This window comes from Bubalus kerabau, chromosome 12, assembly GCF_029407905.1.
Source record: "Bubalus kerabau isolate K-KA32 ecotype Philippines breed swamp buffalo chromosome 12, PCC_UOA_SB_1v2, whole genome shotgun sequence".
NCBI lineage: Eukaryota > Metazoa > Chordata > Mammalia > Artiodactyla > Bovidae > Bubalus > Bubalus kerabau.
The window spans coordinates 74396133-74420454 of NC_073635.1; the positions used below are offsets into that span (position 1 = coordinate 74396133).

Here is a 24322-nt window from a genome sequence, read left to right on the forward strand (position 1 = left end):
CCCAGGTCTCCCACATTGCAGGCAGATTCTTTACCGTCCGAGCCACCAGGGAAGCCCTAGAGTACTGTCGTGGATAGCCTATCCCTTCTCCAGGGGATCTTCCCGACCAAGGAATTGAACTGGAGTCTCCTGAATTGTAGGTGGATGCTTTACCAGTTGAGTTACCAGGAAAGCCTGGATTATATGTATATGTCTGGCTAATTAACTTTACTGTACACCTGAAACTAACACGGCTTTGTAAATCAACTATACTGCAATAAAAATCATAAAAATAAAGGAGTCTTGTTCATAAGGTGACAGAAGGAGCTGCAGGAGGGGTTGAGAAGGAGACTGACTTGATTCCTTTTCTTCCTAATTTAGCTTTGGATCTCGGGCAGGTTGGCCTGGCGCTGTCACTCACCGTCACACTCACAGGGATGTTCCAGTGGTGCGTCAAGCAAAGTGCCGAGGTGGAGAATATGGTGATGTTTATCTTTCCATTCTTAGCCTTTTCAAGTTTCTTTGCTGTTAAATGGCATAAAGCAATTCTTCTGTAAAATAGAAAACGATTATTTTTACATCATAGTTAACAAAGTTTTTTTTTGCATTCTCCTCCATCTGTTTAAAGTTAATGTAAAATAAAATATATACATCTTTTCTCAGTCTTATGTATGCATGTCAGAAAGTTTTATATTCATCACAAACTGTCCTCTAGTATAATAAATGTCTCTATAGGATGAAAGTTCTGAAATCTTAGAATATAAGCTAATTTCTTAGCAGCTTGCTTATCTTTGTTTCTTAATGGGTAAGTCCTCATTTTTGGTAAAAGAAAAAAAATCAGTGTTTTGAGGTTTATTTAATTAATATGTTCACTCATCAGCCCTCCCCCATTTTAGCATTTATTCTTGTGTGTGTTGAACACCTGAATTTGCTGGCAGCTCTTCTTTCTGGTAGGATAAGCTCCCTCTCAGAATGTGCTCTCAAAATTATGGAGGTATGGATGTTTAAGATGCCTTAATCAATATGTAAGTTATATACTTTACAAATATTTGCACCTTCTCCTAAAGTGAGAAAAACAATAGAAATGAAATCTTTCCATTTCTCTCTTCTAATAGAGTAGTAAGTGATTAATAATTAAATGGAGGTTTGATGACCATCCAGTTCTGTTATCTATAACATGTGGCCCTTCTGTAGCTATACATTACTGATTGGTATCCATAAATATTCTTTTCTGTGACAAAATTCTCTTGTTTGTTTCATTCAAGTATGAAAAGCAGATCAATAAAATCTTACCATTCATTTTTCTAATTCTTTCAGTTTTACTATCATGTTGAAGGAAATAGCTGTAAGTGAAAGTTTTATAAGATGATGAACAAGTTTGCAAATCATCAAAGACTATATCAAACTCCTACTTCTATACTTTGTGGTATTAAGACCTGAGATATTCTTAACCATGTAAAAGTAGATATAAATACATAAAAGCAGAATATTTCATTTATAGTCTCTGAACATCCATAAACAAGACCCTCTGATATTAACTGATGTGATGTCATATGTGTTTCAGATGATTTCAGTAGAAAGGGTTACTGAATATACAGACCTTAAGAAAGAAGAGCCCTGGGAACATATGCCACCCTACCTGCTCCGTGAAGGAAAGATTGTCTTTCATAATGTTAACTTCAGGCACAGCTCATATGGGCGTCTGATATTGAAGGACCTGAGAGCATGCATTGACTCAGGACAAAAGGTTTGTTTAAGCCATCTGCCTCTTTAAAATCTAGCTAAAGATTTAGCACTGTCTTTGTTCTTGGCTTCCTTGTTGTGTTATGGGGACTCTTCATTCCTCTGTGGATGCAGATTAGATCAGTGATATGGCAGGTGAATTTTTCTTGGAAACTGATCATGGAATGAGGATTCCAGCATTTCTTTCCCTGTATCATGAGCTCCCTCATGGTGACTGGTGGCCCTCGGCCCCAAAGCTAGAACTTAAGCTGACCCAGGATACAATATGTTTCATCTGATTTTTATATTTGAAGTCTAAGAACCAGCCTTGGCTCCCTGTCCCTAACTCTCCAATATTACCTTTCTTTCCATCCTGTCACCTTTGTATGTCTGAAATCTCCTCTTCCTACCATGATGTCCTCTGGTTGTAACCTCCTCCTCTGTCCCTTGGCTGTTTCTGTAGACTTTTCTTCCACTCACCCACACTTAGCTGCCATCCCCCTGCCCTCCCCTGAGAGATTGCTCCGTTCTTTAGCACCGATCTGATCCTTACTGGCCTGGGTGAGTTGCTTCTAGAAACAGTGCAGACCTATGTCCACTCCCACAGGGGCTGTGGGGTGACCCTGTAGTCACCAGAGAAGAGCCCAGAATCATGATAAGTCAGTAGTAAGGAACCAGAGCCCCCCATAGAGTCAGGGCCCAGAGACTCACTCAAAGTCTCTGCAAGCAAATTGAAGGGAACAGGGGAAGATGCACATGGAAGGCAGCAGAGAGGCTTGTGGCCTGGTCCTGCCAGTATCCATGTCTGCTGCTGCTGCTGCTGCTAAGTCACTTCAGTCGTGTCTGACTCTGTGCTACCCCATAGACAGCAGCCCACCAGGCTCCACCATCCCTGGGATTCTCCAGGCAAGAACACTGGAACGGGTTGCCATTTCCTTCTCCAATGTGTGAAAGTGAAAAGTGAAAGTGAAGCCACTCAGTCGTGTCTGACTCTTCTCGACCCCATGGATTGCAGCCTACCAGGCTCCTCCATCCATGGGATTTTCCATGAAAAAGTACTGGAGTGGGGTGCCACTGCCTTCTCCAATCCATGTCTGCTAGCAGTGTTCTTTTCACACTTAGCTTGAGGCCCTTGGCCTGGACCAGGGTAGAGTCTTGAAGAAGAGATGAAACCAGAACAGACAAGGTGGTAGGAAGCTCTCCTCCACCTACCTCTCCAGCCAGGATATCTCCTGACATGCACACTGCTGCATGTGGGTTGCATGTAGGTTCTCCCAAAGCACCACCTCCTCCCACTTCCAGTGTGCATGCTGCCGCTCTATCTCAGAGACCCTTCTCCTCATCATCTGGCTGGTAAAAGTCTCCTAATTTTCTGATTGACTAAAGTATCTGCCTCTGTGAGGCCCTCAATTTGTCCTCAGTGCCTTATATATATTAAGGTAACATTTACAGTACACTTGTGTTCATAGCAGCCAGAACTTAGAAGCAACTAAATCCTTACCAAAATATTATTCAGTGTTAAAAAGTAAGAAAATTCTGACCTATGAATAAACCTTGGTGACATCTTGCTAAATGACAAGCAGCCAGACATAAAAGGAACGAATACCCTCATTCCACTTATGTGAGGTTCCTGCTGCTGCTGCTAAGTCACTTCAGTCGTGTCCAACTCTGTGCTACCCCATAGACGGCAGCCCACTAAGCTCCTCTGTCCCTGGGATTCTCCAGACAAGAATACTGGAGTGGGTTGCCATTTCCTTCTCCAATGAATGAAAGTAAAAAGTGAAAGTGAAGTCGCTCAGTCGTGCCCAACTCTTAGCGACCCCATGGACTACAGCCTACCAGGCTCCTCCACCCATGGGATTTTCCAAGCAAGAGTACTGGAGTGGGGTGCCATTGCCTTCTCCATGTGAGGTTCCTAGAGTAGTCAAATTCAAGAAAACAGGAAGTAGGATGGTGGTCTACAGGGACTGGGGGATGGGGGATGGGGAGTTGTTTGTTTAATGGGTAAGAATTTCAGTTTTATGAGGCAGAAAAATTCTGGAGCTTGGTTGCACAACAATGTGAATGTACTGAACACCAAAGTGTCCACTTAAAAATGGTTAAGTAGTTAAATTTTATGTTATGTGAAGTTTATCATAATTAAAATAAAAGATAGCACCTATGGCATGCTTTGTAGTTTGGGGTCTGTATCTCACACTACCTTGAAACTTTTTAAAATCAGGGAGCACCTCAGTTTCATCTTTGTTCCCCAGAAAGTGGCTTTCTGCAGGGCACACAGAGGGTGCTGAGGGACTGCTGGCTGCGAAGGTGAGTGAGTAACATACAGGTGTGAGAAACCAGGAACCAGAGCATACACATGACAGCTGGGTGAACAACTGAAGCAAGAACTGCTCTTTAAAACTCTTTCTACCACAGACCTATCTAGTGAACTATAGCTTAATGTATGTAATTTAATGTATAGTAATTTAATGAATGAAACCCTTGAGACATGAAAATAAATATTAAACTTATTACCCAAATAATACCCAGGCAGCAGCTTCAGTTTGTCAAATGGCAAACGCTCCCTCCTAATTATTTCTGGTTCCTTTGTAAGTCAAGAAGATGAACTGCTGTGTCAGGAAAACATTCACCACATCTCTTGACATAGTCCTGTCCCTGAGAGGCCTATAGGTGATGTAAGATTACTCTCAATGTGTCTGTCAGATTTCTTGTTGTAAATATAATTCTGTTAACTTGCACTTGTCTTAAATTTTCCCATAAAAAGCCATAAAATATTAATTATCTAAGAAACTCGATAGTACAACTTAGGAGCATAACAGATTCTTATTTTTCCTTCTTAAAATCTGAAAATCATAGGATTATTGAAATTATACAATGTTTGCGGGCAAAACGAATTTGGAGACTGAATTAATAACTGCAGTAACTTGACTTTTTTTTGTTTGTTTTTTTAATTTAAATTTGTTTATTTTAATTGGAAGCTAATCACTTTACAATATTGTATTGGTTCTGCCACACATCAACATGAATCTGCCACGGGCATACACATGTTCCCCATCCTGAACCCCCCTCCCACCTCCATCCCCATACCATCCCTCCGGGTCATCCCAGTGCACAGCCCCAAGCATCCTGTATCGAACCTGGACTGGTGATTCGTTTCTTATATGCTATTATACATGTTTCAGTGCCATTCTCCCGAATCAACCCACCCTCTCCCTCTCCCACAGAGTCCAAAAGACTGTTCTATACATCTGTGTCTCTTTTGCTGTCTCGCATACAGGGTTGTCATTACCATCTTTCTAAATTCCATATACATGCATTAGTATACTGTATTGGTGTTTTTCCTTCTGGCTTACTTCACTCTGTATAATAGACTCCAGTTTCAACCACCTCATTAGAAATAATTCAAATATATTCTTTTTAATGGCTGAGTAATACTCCATTGTGTATATGTACCACAGCTTTCTTATCCATTCATCTGCTGATGGACATCTAGGTTGCTTCCATGTCCTGGCTATTATAAAAAGTGCTGCGATGAACACTGGGGTACACTTGTCTCTTTCAGTTCTGGTTTCCTCAGTCTGTATGCCCAGCAATATAGTGAAAATGAGTATACTACCCAAAGCAATTTATAGATTCAATGCAATCCCTGTCAAGCTACCAACGGTATTTTTCACAGAGCTAGAACAAATAATTTCACAATTTGTATGGAAATACAAAAAACCTCAAATAGCCAAAGCCATCTTGAGAAAGAAGAATGGAACTGGAGGAGTCAACCTGCCTGACTTCAGGCTCTACTACAAAGCCACAGTCATCAAGACAGTATGGTACTGGCACAAAGACAGAAATATAGATCAATGGAACAAAATAGAAAGCCCAGAGATAAATCCACGCACCTATGGACACCTTATCTTTGAAAAAGGAGGCAAGAATATACAATGGAGAAAAGACAATCTCTTTCACAAGTGGTGCTGGGAAAACTGGTCAACCACATGTAAAAGAATGAAACTAGAACACTTTCTAACACCATACACAAAAATAAACTCAAAATGGATTAAAGAGATAAACATAAGACCAGAAACTATAAAACTCTTAGAGGAGAACATAGGCAAAACACTCTCCGACATAAATCACAGCAGGATCTTCTATGACCCACCTCCCAGAATATTGGAAATAAAAGCAAACATAAACAAATGAGGCCTAATTAAAATTAAAAGCTTGTGCACAACAAAGGAAACTATAAGCAAGGTGAAAAGACAGGCTTCAGAATGGTAGAAAGTAATAGCAAATGAAGCAACTGACAAAGAACTAATCTCAAAAATATACAAGCAACTCCTGCAGCTCAATTCCAGAAAAAAGTAACTAGACTTTTGATCTGTGTCTTGATTCACCCAAAGTATCACCATTAGCTTCGTTTCTGTGTTTGAAGATGATACCCAGGCAGTAGATTCATGAAGTAATTTCATTCCACCTGTGTACATCCCAGGTTCCCTCTCTGCTCACATGTCCCAGGTCCTGTTACTCTAAGACACCCCTTTTGTTTTGGATTTGATTGAGAGAGGCTGCTGTTGGGTGGGGGAACAAGGGAGTGAGCCAGCCTAGCAGAAAAGAGGAAGTCACTCAGTCATGTCCAACTCTTTGTGACTCCATGGACTTTAGCCCACCAGGTTCCTGTGTCCATGGAATTTTCCAGGTAACAATACTGGAGTGGGTTGCCATTTTCTTCTCCAGGGGATCTTCTGGAGATCCCAGGCATGGAACACGGATCTCTTGCATTGCAGGCAGATTCCTTACCATCTGAGCCACAAGGGAAGCCCAGCCTAGCAGAAATTGGGCTTTATTCTCTTTTTGTCCTTGCCTCCTTTGCCTCAATTCATGGGAATTAGAGTAAAGAGGAAAATGTAGTGGATACAAATAGGATTTGAATTCATGGAATAAACAGCTAGTAAAAATAAGACCCCAAATGAGGTAAATAGCACCCTAAGCTTCCTGGTTACTCAGGAAGTGGCCACAAACTCAACGGTGGCCACAGGACTGGAAAAGGTCAGTTTTCATTCCAATCCCAAAGAAAGGCAATGCCAAAGAATGTTCAGACTACCACACGATTGCACTCATCTCGCATGCTAGCAAAGTAATGCTCGAAGTTCTCCAAGCCAGGCTTCAACAGTACATGAACCGAGAACTTCCAGATGTTCAAGCTGGATTTTAAAAGGGCAAAGGAACCAGAGATCAAGCTGCCAACAACCGTTGGATCATTGAAAAAGCAAGAGAGTTCCAGAAAAACATCTATTTCTGCTCTATTGACTATGCCAAAGCCTTTGACTGTGTGGATCACAACAAACTGCAAAATTCTTAAACAGATGGGAACACCAGACCACCTGACCTGCCTCTTGAGAAACCTACATGCAGGTCAAGAAGCAACAGTTAGAACTGGACATGAAACACAGACTGGTTCCAAATAGGGAAAGGAGTATGTCAAGGCTGTATATTGTCACCCTGCTTATTTAACTTATATTCAGAGTACATCATGCAGGGAATTCTGGATTGGATGAAGCACAAGCTGGAATTAAGACTGTCAGGAGAAATATCAATAACCTCAGATATGCAGATGACACCACCCTTATGGCAGAAAGTGAAGAAAAACAAGAGAGCTTCTTGATGAAAGTGCAAGAGGAGAGTGAAAAATTTGTCTTAAAACTCCACATTCAGAAAATCAAGATCATGGCATCTGGTCCCATCACTTCATAGAAAATAGATGGGGAAACAGTGAAAACAGTGAGAGACTATTTTTGCGGGGGGTGGGGGGGGGTGGGCTCCAAAATCACTGCAGATGGTTACTGCTGTCATGAAATTAAAATACTCTTACTCTTTGGAAGAAAAGCTATGACCAACCTAGATAGCATATTAAAAAGCAGAGACATTATTTTGCCAACAAAGGTCCTTCTAGCCAAAGCTATGGTTTTTCCAGGAGTCATGTATGGATGTGAGAGATGAACTATAAAGAAAGCTGAGCGCTGAAGAACTGGTGCTTTTGAACTGTGGTGTTAGAGAAGACTCTTGAGAGTCCCTAGGACTGCAAGGAGTCCCAACCAGTCAATCCTAAAGGAAAACAGTCCTGACTGTTCATTGGAAAGAGTGATACTGAAGCTGCAACTCCAATACTTTGGCCACCTGATGTGAAGAACTGACTCTTTTGAAAAGACCCTGATGCTGGGAAAGATTGAAGGCGGGAAAAGGGGATGACAGAAGATGAAATGGTTGGATGGCATCACTGACTTGATGGACATGAGTTTGTATAAGCTCCGGGAGTTGTTGATGGACATGGAAGCCTGGCGTGCTGCAGTCCATGGGGTCACAAAGAGTCAGATACAACTGAGTGACTGAACTGAACTGAATGGGGCTGCATGACATGATTTTAATTTTTTAATATTTAGTTTTAAGTCATCTCTTTCACTTTAGTGTTACTACCTGATAAAGCCTTAGATGATGGTTAGCATTCTTTTAGAAATAAATTATTTGAAAATTAAGGTATGAACATTTTTTATATACATAATGCTATTGTGTACTTAGTAGACTACAATATAGTAGAAACATAACTTTAAAAAATAATTTTATTTATTTTTTGTTTATACTGGTTCTTTGTTGATGCTCACTTTTTCTCTAGTTGCAGTGAGCAGGGGCTATTTTCCAGTTGCAGTGCATAGCCTTCTCATGGCAGTGGCTTCTCTTCTTTTGGCTCCCTGGCTTTAGGACATGTAGGCTTCTGTTGGGGGCCGGTGTGAGGCACTCCGCCCATGGCAAAGGTCATGAGGAAGGAGGCTCGACATACGCAAAGGTGGGATCGAGCCTCAGGAGTCCCCCTGGAAATCCTCGAGCATCTACCCCCATAACCAGAGCCTGCCTGCTTTACTACTTTATGCTCGCACCTACACCTCTGACTTTACGGGGGGCTGTCCCCCACCACCTCTTTTGGAGAAGGAGTTAACCTAGTGCCCCAGTTAATAAAAACTCCTGGGCGTGACAAGGGTTTTAACCTACAAACTCCTCAGAAGGTTCTCTGGCCTGCCTGACAGGCTTGTCCGGCCACATGTGATTGCTCACAGCCTCCCAACCGTGAGAGGCACAAGATGCTTTAAACCTTCTAAAAACAGGTTCCTTAGAAAAGTTAGAAAGCTATTAGTATAAGTATAATGGGCTGATTAGAAATTGTATTGGTGAAGGGTTTTTCATTTGTTGAGCCAATGTTTGTTGCTAAGTCTCCATATCCCCTGCCCTTAAACACATTAATGAATATATAGAAGAGATAAGTATTAACCTTTGATATTAATCACGTTAGACCTTAGGCTAAGTAAATTCTTTCCTTAACTAAAACCCACTACACCCTCACCCTATAGGAATGTAACTTTATTTGAGTGGCGTCTGTTTTAAGAATAATCACCCCTGGAGAAATAAGTGTCCTGGTTGACTGACCGCTGTCACAAGGAGAGGGTCATAAATTGTCAGCAGGCCCCCTGGCCAGAAGATGATGTAACACCCCTAAGACCTCTGTATACATTTGTATGAAGCACCTGAGTTTGATAAAAGTCAGGACTGCTGACCCCGTGTGACTTTTGCATAACATCTCAGTGTATAAAAGTAGACCATGGAAAATAAAGAATTGGGATCAGTTCCTCGAAAGACTGGTCTCCGCATGTCTCTCTCTCTCTCAAATTCTGGCTGAGTCTCTATCTGGAGCGCAGAACCCACCATGCTTACTAATTATGCCTGGGCTTCTAAGATCCGACCGGGGAGGCCTCAGTGTCTCCTCTCCTTCGGGAGAACAGAAGGACGCCTGCGGCCTACGTAAGTGGTGCAAACTTCTTCTTTTTTTTTTTTTTTTTTTAATTTTATTTTATTTTTAAACTTTACATAACTGTATTAGTTTTGCCAAATATCAAAATGAATCCGCCACAGGTATACATGTGTTCCCCATCTTGAACCCTCCTCCCTCCTCCCTCCCCATTCCATCCCTCTGGGTCGTCCCAGTGCACCAGCCCCAAGCATCCTTCTTGTCTTGAAGTTTTATTGGTCTCCGGTGTAAACCAAGCTACTCAGCCTCTTTTCTCCACTGAATTTTCCTACTGAGCTATCCTCATTCTATTACTCTTTATATCTCTAATTAATATCTAAATGAAGCTATTGTATCCTGATCCTCACCGACGCCGTCCCCACTTCGAATAGCCTGGATCAGCCGGGGCTGGACCCCGGCAGGCTTCAGTCACTGTGGTACATGGGCTTAGTTGCTCTGCATCATGTGGATTCTTCCAGCATCAGGGATCAAACCTGTGTCCCCTGCATTGATAGATGGATTCTTTACCACTGAGCCACCAAGGAAGCCCCTAAATATAACTTTTATTTGCAAAGAGAAACAAAAAAGTTCATGTAACTTCCTTTTTTGTGTGATATTTATGTTATTTAGGTGTGTGTGTGTGCTCAGTCACTTGATCATATCTGACTCTTTGTGACCTCGTGGACTATAGCTCACCAGGCTCCTCTGTCCATGGGATTTCCCAAGCAGGAAACTGGACAGGGTTGCCATTTCCTTCTCCAGGGAATCTTCCCAACCCAGGGATCAAATCTGTGTTTCTTGCATTGGCAGGCAGATTCTTTACTGTTGTGCCACCTGGAAAACCCTGATTATTGAGGTGGCCTGTAACCAAATCCAAAATATCTTTGAGGCCTGCCTGTACACAGAACATCGGTTCAGTTCAGTTCAGTTCAGTTGCTCAGTCATGTCCGGCACTGTGTCCCCATGGATTGCAGAACCCCAGGCTTCCCTGTCCATCACCAATTCCCAGAGCTTACGTGAACTCATGCCCATCGAGATGATGATGCCATCTAGCCACAACACAGAACATAGGAACCACATATATACACACTACAATCTACCTATGTGCAGAGAATAGCCAATCTATATTATATAAAATAGGGCTTAACATAAAGTACAAAATGTTTTATAGACATTGTGTTATCTTTGTAAGATAAAATTTGCTAAACCACTTTTCTTACATTTAATCTCTATAAAGATAAGTTCTTTTTTGAAATGTCATGATTGATTTTACAGGCTAAGTTTTGAAACTTTAGAGGTATTCAAATGATAAAATATAAAGTTCCCAGCATTCTGAGTATAGTACTCAGAAAGATTTAGTTTTTCTCTGTTTAAAGCCATGAGTTTTAAATTTTGGATGAATTAATTTACAAATGATGGAAAACATGCCTTTACAACCTCATCAATTCCAGATTCCTAAATAGAGATGAAATCATTTCTTGGGAAGCTTCCTTCAAGGAATCTGCAGTTGGGCTAGCTCATTGGTAGCAAAGGGCAAATTTCAGCATACATATTTGAATGCAGTTTTATTCTTCACCAGCATTCTACCTGTGCTATATTTATTTTTTACTGTTATTGTTGTCGGAGAAGGTGATGGCACCTCATTCCAGTACTCTTGCCTGGAAAATCCCATGGACGGAGGAGCCTGGTGGGCTGCAGTCCATGGGGTTGCTTGGAGTCGGACACGACTGAGCGACTTCACTTTCACATTTCACTTTCATGCATTGGAGAAGGAAATGGCAACCCACTCCAGTGTTCTTGCCTGGAGAATCCCAAGGACGGGGGAGCCTGGGGTCGCACAGAGTCGGACACGACTGAAGCAACTTAGCAGCAGCAGCAGTTATTGTTAAACCTGTTGTTGTTTAGTCGCTAAGTCATGTCTGACTCTTTTGTGACCCCATGGACTGTAGCCCGCCAAGGCTCCTCTTTCCATTGAAATCTCCAGGCAAGAGTACTGCAGTGGGTTGCCATTCCCTTCTCCAGGGGGTCTTTCAGATCCTGGGATTGAATTCGATTCTCCTGCACTGGCTGGTGTATTCCTTACCGCTGAGCTACCAGGAAAGCCCCAATCTTATTGTTGGTACACTTAATGTCTCTCTGCTTTGGTTTTAATGACTAGCATGACACTTGACATGTATCTTTCCAAAGTGCAATTCCAAGTATTAATTTGTTAATAAAATGCCTTTTGAAGTGCTCTGATGAAATGTTCCATATAAATAGCAAATGTTTGTGTTGGCATTGATCTCATTAAGTGCATTTTATCTACTAGCCACTGTCTTTTAAGACACTGAGATCTGCATTTTATAATTTTAAGATGTTTCCTTTCAAGATAGATCATAATTAAGATATTTAATATCAGAAAGTGATTTAGTTTTTCTACCCAGTTTTATCTTAAATAATACACCCCTGAGAAAGTGAGCACTTGTTTATGTATAATACTTCTTACTTGACTTATTGACATCTCTGTAAAATTAGCCACATAATTCTGAAGCTGAAATTACTTGGGCAGTAGGAATAAGGTTAATTTAAAAGCTGACTTCTTATGGACCATTTAGGAGATTGCTGGATTTTCACTCCAGCAGATTGTCATCTTTAACTTCTTGGAACCAGTGGGTGTCTTAACCAGGGAACAGCTGTCAATGTCTGAAATTTTTGATTGCCACAATTTGGAGCATGCTTCTGGTATCTAGTGGGTAGAGTTCATGGTTACTACCAACATCCTACAATATACGGTATAGCCCTCCATCCCTCAACAAGGAATTATCTGGCCCAGAATGTCAACAGTGCCATAACTAAGAAACTTATATACTACTGTTTATATAGAACTTTTCAATTTAATCTTCAACAATCAGGATTTCTCCCAGGTCTGTTGCATCCTGTTAATTCTTAATCTCTCCTGTATCTCTTTACAGCTTGGCATTGTGGGAAGAACAGGAGCTGGAAAAAGTTCCCTTATTGCTGCACTTTTTAGATTGTCAGAACCTGAAGGTGGCATTTGGATTGATGACATCTTGACAACCAATATTGGACTTAACCATTCACGGAAGAGTATGTCAGTTGCACCTCAGGTATGCACATTAGAACATTCTCACATGTTCTTTTAATAAGGCACCCAAGTTTACTTGTTTTTAATTTGATTATTTTTTTTTCAAGTTACATGAAATGATTAATCCTTTTCCCCCTCAATAAAGCATATTTTTAGCAGCAGGTATTTTCAACAGACACTTTCATCAGACACCAGGTTTTGGTTCTTTGTTCATTCATTAGTTTTGTTTGCATGTGATTTAAGGACTTACTGAGATAGATTTCTGGACTTAGAGTTCCTCAGGTTTCATGGTTTTATTCACTGATAACCACATAATTCTGAGAACAAAAGGACTAATGATTTGTTTAGCACTGGAGAGATTCCTATAGGGAAACACGAATTTTAAGTGTCTTACAGGAGGAATTTTGCTCTGGAAACAAGGACATCTTTTCAAAGGTGACTATCTCCCTGGAGGGTGCTTTGGGAAACTGTGGGGCTTTGAGAATTTCAGGGTATATAGATGCTTTGGAGAGACTTTTAAAATTTGGCTATTAGTAAGTAACTTTCACCAGGGCATCAGTACAGAAAAGTAAGGAAGAATATGGAACTCAGAATTCCATCTCTGTGCACCTCAGTTTTCTCTCTTACAAGGCAGCTAGCAGTACAAACCCCTGGAGCTGTTGTGAGGACAAAATAGGTAAGTGAGTGTGAAGTGCTTCACACAGACCCAAAACATAGATGCTGTGAGGATGGAGCATTGAATTGGCCATCTCTTCCTGAGTGCTGAGTCTGTTTTCTTTTTTTTCTGATTCTTAAAGTATGACTTTCAGAGATTGTTCTGGAGACTGGGTTATATGCACAGTAGAAGTGCCTGTCTTTCCTTGTGGTTCATCCACTCAACATAATTCCATGAGTATTTACTGAGCAATTACTGTCCTCCAGGTACATAGCCAAGGGCAACATAGGCCCTATGTGTCCTCAGCTGCCATCCTGCCCTTTGCTTTGACAGACTTACCAATTTTTTGTTTTGAGTTTTTTTTTTTTTTTTAATACTGTACAATTCTCCAGAGAAGCTCAGGAAAACACAGACATCATAGGAAATGAGAAACACAGACAGGAAAGGAGAAAAATGAACCAGGCAAATGTGATTCCTGGAATGTGGGTATAATGAGCTCTGGAATGCCTGTTTATTAGGGAGCATATATAATATGGTACCCAAAGGGAAGGAGAGTGTGGATTTGAGTCTTACAACTGAGTACAACTGTTGCTACCTACCCCTGTCCTCTAAAATACCTGGAATTAGTATAAGTAGTTTTAAAATCAAGATATTCTTTTCAGAATACAGTGAGATTACACCTCACACCCCTTAAGATGTCTACTATCAAAAAAGAAAGAAAAATAATAACAAGTGTTGGCAAGGTTGTAGAGAAATTAGATTCCTGCTCATTGCTGATAGGAATGTAAAATGGTTCAGCCACTGTGGGGGGGGCGGGGAATGGTGGTTGCTCAAAAGATTTAAAAATAGAATTGTCATATGATCTAGCAATTCTCCTTTAGGATTTCAGCCCAAAATAATTGAAATAAAGATCTTGAAGAGATACTTGAAGAAGTCTTGAAGAGATGCATATTCATAGCAGAATTATTCTTAATAGCCTAAGGGTTGAGGGTCCCAGGGGTCCATTGACAGATGGATGGATTAGCAAAATCTAGTACATGTACATACCATGAAGTACTATTCAGCCTTAAAAAAATGAAATTCTGACACATGCTAAAACACAGATGAACCTTGAGGACATTGTGCTAATGAAATAGGCCAGTCACAAATGACAAATGCTGTATGATTCTACCGATATGAAGTACCTAGAGTAGTCAATTCATGGAGATGGGAAGTAGAGTGATGGTTGCCATGAGCTGCCAGGAGCAAGGAATGGAGAGTTGTTGTTTAATGGGTACAGAGTTTCAGTTTTGCAAAATGAAAGGAATCTGTGACTGGATGGTTGTGATCCAGATTCACAACAATGTGAATGTATTTAATACCACTGAACTGTTTACTTAAAAATGGTTATGCTAGTAAATTTTCTGTGTGTTAATATTTGACCACAATTAAAATTTTTTTCAAAGATGTCCTTTTTAGGAAAAATGGAAAGAAATTTTTAGTATGTAAAATGCCTGTATTTAAAGATTCCCACTGGCTATTAGATTCATAACTTAGTTGTTACAGTAGAAAATGAATAAGTTTAGATTACCAAGTTTTATATTTTGGAATGTGCCAAATGAGATTAGTTTGCAGAAATAATGGGTCTGTCTGTAAAATCCTTTTGTATCATTGGATGAAAGTATTTAGAAATGTGCTCCACATTATTTTTAATGGAAAAGGTTGTGTGGCTATATACATAAAAGAACTCTATAAATAAAGAAGTAATGGTAGATGGTCTTGGCTCTGCAGGTAATGTTTGGAAACACATCTGAGAAAAGATTAAACATCCTTCATCACCAGGTTTTGGTTCTGTTCCATAAGTTTCCACCCTACTTTTGAGCATGTTCTATGGGCTTCCCTGGTGGCTCAGACAGTAAAGAATCTGCCTGCAATACAGGAGACCCGGATTCAATACCTGGGTCGGTAAGATACCCTGAAAAAGAAAATGGCTTCCCACTCCAGTATTCTTGCTTGGAGTATTCCATGGACAGAGGAGCCTGTGGGGCTACAGTCCAAATCAGACATGACTGATTTCACTTTCACTTATATACACACTCCAGAGAACATGCTTATAAAACAGTGCTAAACTTTCTATCCATGTTGTTGCTGCTGCCTGCCAAGTTGCTTCAGTCGTGTCCGACTCTGTGTGACCCCATGGACTGCAGACTACCAGGCTTCTCTGTCCATGGGATTCTCCAGACAAGAACACTGGAGTGGGTTGCCATTTCCTTCTCCAATGCATGAAAGTGGAAAGTGAAAGTGAAGTCACTCAGTAGTGTCTGACTCTTAGCGACCCCATGGACTGCAGCCCACCAGGCTCCTCCATCCATGGGATTTTTCGGGCAACAGTACTGGAGTGGGGTGCCATTGCCTTCTCCCATCCATGTTGTTAATGATCATCAAATATTTATTTTTCCATTTTATATTTATTTGTCTCCAAGGTGCAGTGTTGATTGATTAAAGAGAGAGAATTTGGAGAGAACTTTCAATGTGTAAAAGTTCCCAGGAAATCATTCAGGAGGCAGCCAGGTGTAGAATATTTAAGAGTGTAGACCAAGTGTCAGTGTGACCCACAGTTTTATTCCTGCTCTGCTTCATACAGCTGTAGGACTTTGATGAAGTCACTCGGCTTTCAAGTTTCAGCCTCCCCCTCCTTAAACCAGATCTGCAAATTACTGCTTCACAAATTTGTTGTGAAGATGTAACTGGTGAGGAAATGTTCGTGGCCTGTGCTTGGTTTTTGGGAAAGCTCAGTCAATAGTAACTATTGTTATTCCTATAGATTGGGGGACTGGCCTTTTGGGTATTAGTCTACATAAGTAAAAAGAGTAACATGTTCTGAAATGACTTTGCTCTTTAATTTCTGTTTATGTTGTTATGGTTCATTGTGATTTTCTTTATATTTATTGTTTATAATATAAACCAAATTATTTATATAAATTTAAAGAGTGTTAGTTGTTCAGTTGTGTCTGACTCTTAGTGACCCCAGGGAGTGTAGCCCACAAGGCTTCTCTGTCCCTGGAATTCTCCAGGCAAGAATTCTGAAGTGGGCAGCCATTTCCTTCTTCAGGGGATTTTCGAGACCCAGAGAATGAACCCTGGTCTCCCGCATTGCAGGCAGATTCTTTGCCATTTAAGTCAAAGAATAAAGCACAAACCAAATCAAACCAAAACAACAAAAAACTACAGTAGGAATTTTGTGAAAAAGCATAACAGAGTAATATATCTAATGTTTTCTACCAAGAGTAAGAAGAGAGAATATTGTTTGTTTGTTTGTTTCAGTATTTTGATTTGTGGCTCCTCTCCCAGCAGCTTCTTTCCTGACCACCACTGAATACACACTCATACTTTCCAGTCCATGATGAAGACCTCTGGCATTTTTATTTTTTCTCAGCTCTCCCCACATTCTTGACTATTTTTATCCTCTCCTAGAGGACAGAGCCTGAATCTCTCATTTCTGTTCCTCTAGTGCTTGTTTTAGGCTCTGACAAGTTACACAAGCGGAAAAGATGATGGCACCCCACTCCAGTACTCTTGCCTGGAAAATCCCATGGACAGAGGGGCCTGGTGGGCTGCAGTCCATGGAGTCTCTAGGAGTCGGACACGACTGAGTGACTTCACTTTCACTTTTCACTTTCATGCATTGGAAAAGGAAATAGCAACCCACTCCAGTGTTCTTGCCTGGAGAATCCCAGGGATGGGGGACGGGTGGGCTCCCGTCTATGGGGTCGCACAGAGTTGGACATGACTGAAGCGACTTAGCAGCTTAGCAGTAAGTTACACAAGTATTAATAATAATTCCTAACATTTGTGGAATCCTCACTTCATGGCAAATAGATGGGGAAACAGTGGAAACAGTGACAGACTTTATTTTGGGGGGCCCCAAAATCACTGCAGATGGTGACTGCTGACATGAAATTAAAAGACGCTTACTCCTTGGAAGAAAAATTATGACCAACCTAGACAGCATATTAAAAAACAGAGACGTTACTTTGCCAACAAAGGTCTGTCTAGTTGAGGCTATGGTTTTTCTAGAAGTCACGTGTGGATGTGAAAGTTCGACTGTGAAGAAAGCTGAACGCTGAAGAATTGATGCTTTTGAACTGTTGTGTTGGAGAAGACTCTTGAGAGTCCCTTGGACTGTAAAGATATCCAACCAGTCAATCCTAAAGGAAATCAGTTCTGAATATCCATTGGAAGGACTGATGCTGAAGCTGAGACTCCAATACTTTGGCCACCTGATGCGAAGAACAAACTCGTTGGAAAAGACCCTGATGCTGGGAAAGATTGAAGGCAGGAGGAGAAAGGGGACAACAGAGGATGAGTTGGTTGTATGGCATCACTGACTCAATGGACATGAGTGTGAGTAAACCCTGGGCGTTGGTGATGGACAGGGAGGCCTGGAATGCTGCAGTCCATGGGGTCGCAAAGAGTCAGACACAACTGAGCAACTGAACTGAACTGAACTAACACATTTTAACCTCTTTTCCTACCATTTCTTGTTTAATTCTCACACTTCTGTTGTTATCCTTACCTGTCAAATTTGAAAATAGAGGTTCTGGGAGCTTATGCCTTTTAATAAGTAAGGGGCCAAGCCTGGACACAAATTTTGTGTGTGTCTATTTATTTTTTTTAATTGAAGTACAGTTGCTCTGGTGGCTTGGTGGTAAAGAATCTCACTGAGAGTGCAGGAGACATAGGTTTGATCCCTGGGTTGGGAAGATCCCGTAGAGAAGGAAATGGCAACCCACTCTAGTATTCTTGCCTGGGAAATTCCATGGACAGAGGAACCTTGTGGGCTACAGTCCATGGGGTTGCAAAAGAGTAGGACACAGTTTAGTGACTGAAAAACAACAGCAACAAAGCCTGCTTATCTGAACAGATCTTGAAAAACAGATTTCAAAACCTCTGAATGATTCTCTAAACCTAGAACCCCTTATGATAGTGGCACAAATAAACTGTTTTCAGATGAAGAGGGATTCCATGAAAATTCAGTATTTATGATTACAGCCCAAGTGTTGGTACAGATCAGCAGTCATCATCTTTCTCATGTTTAAACAGATTCATTTTTTAACATTTTTTAGGCTTAAAAAAAAAAGCAAAAGCTAAGTGTTTTTTAAACAGCTTACTTTGCTCTTTTGGTATTTTGATTCCATGAGTTTTCTTCAATAGGTTGAAGGGTGAACCAGAGCTCGCTCTCTAGACTTCTCCATGATTACCAGCTTTTCTCCCCACCCCTACCCAGCCCCACACCTTGTTTTTTTTCTTGAGAACAAAACTGAGAAGGAGAATACTAGTAAGGAAATATAACTGGATTCTAGCCTAATGTAGTCAGCCCTTTGTTTCTTAACCTGAAGTCTTCATTAAATCCCTTGAAAGTGGCTCCCTGGAGCCCCTGAAACAGGACTTTTCATGACTTAAATTCTTCTTCCTTTGTTGGAAAACAATGTATTTTTCTTCGGAATATGGATGATGATCAGACATTCAGTCTGATAATTCAGACATTCAGTTCAGTTCAGTTCAGTTCAGTTGCTCAGTCCTGTCAGACTCCTTGGGACCCCATGAATTGCAGCACACCAGGCCTCCCTGTCAATCACCAACTCCCGGGTTTTACTCAAACTCATGTCCATGGAGTCAGTGATGCCATCCAGCCATCTCATCCTCTGTCGTCCCCTTCTCCTCCTGCCCCCAATCCCTACCAGCATCAGGGTCTTTTCCAGTGAGTCAACTCTTCACATGAGGTGGCCAAAGTATTGGAGTTTCCACTTCAGCATCAGTCCTTCCAATGAACACCCAGGACTGATCTCCTTCAGAATGGACTGGTTGGATCTCCTTGCAGTCCAAGGGACTCTCAAGAGTCTTCTCCAACACCACAGTTCAAAAACATCAATTCTTCAGTGCTCAGCCTTCTTCACAGTCCAAATTTCACATCCATACATGACCACCGGAAAAACCATAGCATTGATTAGATAGACCTTTGATGGCAAAGTAATGTCTCTGCTTTTTAATATGCTGTCTAGGATGGTCATAACTTTCCTTCCAAGGAGTAAGTGTCTTTTAATTTCATGGCTGCACTCACCATCTACAGTGGTTTTGGAGCCCAGAAAAATAAAGTCAACCACTGTTTCCACTGTTTCCACATCTATCTGCCATGAAGTGGTGGGACCGGATGCCATGATCTTAGTTTTCTCAATGTTGAGCTTTAAGCCAACTTTTTCACTCTCCACTTTCACTTTCATCAAGAGGCTTTTGAGTTCCTCTTCACTTTCTGCCATAAGGGTGGTGTCATCTGCATATCTGAGTTTATTGATGTTTCTCCCAGCAATCTTGATTCTAGCTTGTGCTTTTTCCAGCCCAGCATTTCTTATGATGTACTATGCATATAAGTTAAATAAGCAGGGTGACAATATACAGCCTTGACATACTCATTTTCCTATTTGGAACCAGTCTGATGTTCCATATCCAGTTCTAACTGTTGCTTCCTGACCTGCATATAGGTTTCTCAAGAGGCAGGTCAGGTGGTCTGGTATTCCCATCTCTTTCAGAATTTTCCACAGTTGATTGTGATCCACACAGTCAAAGGCTTTGGCATAATCAATAAAGCAGAAATAGATGCTTTTCTGGAACTCTCTTGCTTTTTCAGTGATCCAGCAGATGTTGGTAATTTGATCTCGGATTACTCTGCCTTTTCTAAAACCAGCTTGAACATCCAGAAGTTCATGGTGCATGTATTGCTGAAGCCTGGCTTGGAGAATTTTGAGCATTACTTTACTAGCGTGTGAGATGAGTGGAATTGTGCGGTAGTTTGAGCATTCTTTGGGATTGCCTTACTTTAGGATTGGAATGAAAATTTACCTTTTTCAGTCCTGTGGCCACTGCTGAGTTTTCCAAATTTGCTGGCATATTGAGTGCATCACTTTCACAGCATCATCTTTCAGGATTTGAAATAGCTCAACTGGAATTCCATCACCTCCACTAGCTTTGTTCATAGTGATGCTTCCTAAGGGCCTCCTGACTTCCCACTCCAGGATGTGTGGCTTTAAGTGAGTAATCACGTCATCGTGGATATCTGGGTCATGAAGATCTTTTTTGTATAGTTCTTCTGTGTATTCTTACACCTCTTCTTAATATCTTATGCTTCTGTTAGGTCTGTACTATATCTGTCCTTTATTGTGCCCATCTTTACATGAAATATTCCCTTGGTATCTCTAATTTTCTTGAAGAGATTGCTAGTCTTTCCCATTCTGTTGTTTTCCTCTATTTCTTTGCACTGATCACTAAGGAAGGCTTTCTTATCTCTCCTTGCTATTCTTTGGAACTCTGCATTCAGATGGGTGTATCTCTTCTTTTCTGCTTTGCCTTTCACTTCTCTTCTTTTCAAAGCTATTTGTAAGCCCTCCTCAGACAGCTGTTTTGCTTTTTTGCATTTCTTTTCCTTGGGGATGGTCTTGATTCCTGTCTCCTATACAATGTCATGAACCTCTGTTCATAGTTCACTGGGCATTCTGTCTATCAGATCTAGTCCCTTAAATCTATTTCTCACTTCCACTGTATAGTCATAAGGGATTTGATTTAGGTCATACCCGAATGGTCTCATGATTTTACCTACTTTCTTCAATTTAAGTCTGAATTTGGCAATGAGGAGTTCATGATCTTAGCCACAGTCAGCCCCCCATCTTGTTTTTGCTGATTGTATGGAGCTTCTCCATCTTTGGCTGCAAAGAATATAATCAATCTGATTTCGGTGTTGACCATCTGGTGATGTCCATGTGTAGAGTCTTCTCTTGTGTTGTTGAAAGAGGGTGTTTGCTATGACCAGAGCGTTCTCTTTGGCAAAATTCTATTAGTCTTTGCCTTGCTTCATTCTGTTCTCCAAGGCCAAATCTGCCTGTTACTCCAGGTGTTTCTTGACTTCCTACTTTTGCATTCCAGTCTCCTCTAATGGAAAGGACATATTTTTTTGGGTGTTAGTTCTAAAAGGTCTTGTAGGTCTTCATAGAACCATTCAACTTCAGCTTCTTCAGCATTACTGGTTGGGGCATAGGCTTGGATTACCATGATATTGAATGGTTTGCCTTGGAAATGAACAGAGATCATTCTGTCGTTTTTGAGATTGCATCCAAGTACTGCGTTTGAACTCTTTTGTTGACCGTGATGGCTACTCCATTTTTTCTAAGGGATTCCTGCCCACAGTAGTAGATATAATGGTCATCTGAGTTAAATTCACCCATTCCAGTACATTTTAGTTTGCTGATTCCTAGAATGTCAATGGTCACTCTTGCCATCTCCTGTTTGACACCTTCCAATTTGCCTTGATTTGTGGACCTAACATTCCAGGTTCCTATGCAATATTGCTCTTTACAACATTGGACCTTGCTTCTATCACCAGTCACATCCACAACTGCGTATTGTTTTTGCTTTGGCTCCATCCTTTCATTCTTTCTGGAGTTAGTTCTCCACTGATCTCTAGTAGTATATTGGGCACCTACTGACCTGTGGAGTTCCTCTTTCAGTATCCTATCATTTTGCCTTTTCATGCTGTTCATGTTTCATTCAGACATTACAGGATTTAAAAAAAAGATGGAAACCAAGATTAAAAGTGACTTCAGGTGATTTTCTTATTCTTAAATCAGGGAGATAAGCTTCCTCTTAAGAAAGATCCTCAGATTAGATATGATAATGTAGCTCTTAGGAATAAGCAGCAGTAGCTTCTGTGAGGATATACTATAGTGGAGGGCAGATTCCTGGTTTGGGACTGAAAGGATTATCTGCTTTGTTTATAACCACTTGTATGGTTTTGCCTTCATCTCAGGGTGTGTTAGGCCTCTGAAAGTTAATGAGTAGGATTTCTTTGTAAGATAATGAGGGTCTTGTCTTCCAGCAGCAGACATAAAAGGTCCACTAAGGTTGCAGCTTCCAGTCTTGCAGTTGTGCCAAGGGATTATCAGTTTACTACAGTAAATGCTGATTCAGAGTTGCCATTATTGGGTCACATGCCTAATATGAATTTATGTTGAGTAACAAAGGAAAAAATTACAACTGAATATGGCACTCTAGGATAAAATTTTAAAAGTATGAACTTTAAACCATGATGAAAGACAGTTTTGAAACTAATGCTCCATTTAAAATATTATATTAAATAAGAGTATTTTTCTCCTAACTCTGCAGTGCCAGCTAAGCTTTATTAAGTGAGGTTTAGTTGTATACCTTCAGAAAAAGTATACATGGGCCAATAAATTTGGTGTTTATTTACACATAGGTTGTACATCCTGCCATAAATCTCTACAGTAAAGTGTTCTGCCTGCTGCTGCTGCTAAGTTGCTTCAGTCGTGTCCAACTCTGTGCGACCCCATAGACAACAACCCTCCAGGCTCCCCCGTCCCTGGGATTCTCCAGGCAAGAACAATGGAGTGGGTTGCCATTTCCTTCTCCAATGCATGAAAGTGAAAAGTGAAAGTGAAGTTGCTCAGTAGTGTCCGACTCTTAGCAACCCCATGGACTGTAGCCTACCAGGCTCCTCCATCCATGGAATTTTCCAGGCAAGAGTACTGGTGTGGGGTGCCATTGCCTTCTCCGGAAGTTTTCTGCCTACAGATATTTAAAATGTTTATTTATTTATTTGGCGGCACTGGGTCTTTGTTGCTTTGAGCTGGCTTTCTGTAGTTTGCAGTGAGTGGGGGCTACTCTTCATTGTGGTGCACAGGCTTCTCATTGCAGTGGCTTCTCTCATTGCAGAATATAGGCTCTAGGCCAGTGGGCTTCAGTAGAAGTGTGCAGGCTCTGTAGTTGTGACTCGAGGGCTCCAGAGCATGGATTTGGTAGTTGTTGCATACCAGCTTAGTTGCTCCACAGTATGTGGAATCTTCCCAGACCAGGGATCGAACCTGTGTCCCCTACACTGGCAGGTGGATTCTTAGCTACTGTACCAAGAGGCAAATCCCTTACAAACATTTTTACAACCCTTATTTATCAGATTAGTTTACTAACTTCATGATTGGAGGTAGTCTTCCCTTATAGCTCAGTCTGTAAAGAATCTGCCTGCAGTGCAGGAGGCCTGGGTTCAATCCCTGGGTTGGGAAGATCCCCTGGACAAGGAAATGGCAACCCACTCTAGTATCCTTGCCTGGAAAATCTCATGAACAGAGGAGCCTGGTGGGCTGCAGTCCATGGGGTCACAAAGAGTCGGGCACAACTGAGCAACTAACACTTACTTACTTACTTTAAATAATAAGTATCTATCAGAAATAAGGGTCATTCATTTGACCTTTATCTGCCCTTGCAGTATGTGTTTGTCAGCACTTTTATTACCTTTTGAAGATAATATAATGGTTTCTTATTTGGCAAGTGATGAAAGTAGAGTGAGTAGAAATCAAAATGAACACCACACATGAAATACATGACCTATTATAACAGACATTGTTCACAAATTGCCTGCTGACTTTAAAGAAAAATGTAGGTTCAGTCAGTTAATGTTGTAATAAATCATTCTTTTCATTCAACTTTTAAATGAAATTTTGTTGCTCTTGTTGTTCAGTCACTAAGTCATGTATGATTCTTGGCGACCCCATGAACTGTCGCTTGCCAGGCTCCCCTGTCCTTTACTATCTCCTGGAGTTTGCTCAAATTCATGTCCATTGAGGTGATGATGCTTTCTACCTGTCTTTATTCTCTGCTTACCCCTTCTTCTTTTGCCTTCAATCTTTTCCAGAATCAGTCTTTTCCAATGAGTTGGTTTTTTGTATCAGATGACCAAAGTATTGAAGTTTTAGCATGTCATATATTTGACATATCATAACAGAAATATTCTTACTTACTAAAATATGTTTTTCCACTAATACTGCTAAATGAACGCTCATAATTTCCCAATATGTCCTTTTAGACTGACAGCATAGACTTAAGTGAGGACCCTTATTGCAATATGAAATGGTTAAACTTAGTTTTTTTCTTTTTATGACAATCAGCAGTGGATTGGTGATACTTAGCAGAAACTCCTTAAGGCCTACACAGTGTTTGAGGTCTCTGATTAAAGCTCAGC

The 24322-nt window shown here is 40.9% G+C and overlaps 1 protein-coding gene across 1 annotated transcript in view; it reads left to right on the forward strand.

The window, feature by feature from the left end:
* LOC129624247 (ATP-binding cassette sub-family C member 4-like) overlaps window positions 1-24322 on the forward strand; it is a 177193-nt gene that overhangs the window by 119994 nt on the left and 32877 nt on the right. The window contains 3 exon segments of the mRNA XM_055541908.1: window positions 361-461; window positions 1544-1726; window positions 12478-12633. Of these exon segments, the coding sequence (XP_055397883.1) occupies window positions 361-461; window positions 1544-1726; window positions 12478-12633 (440 nt within the window).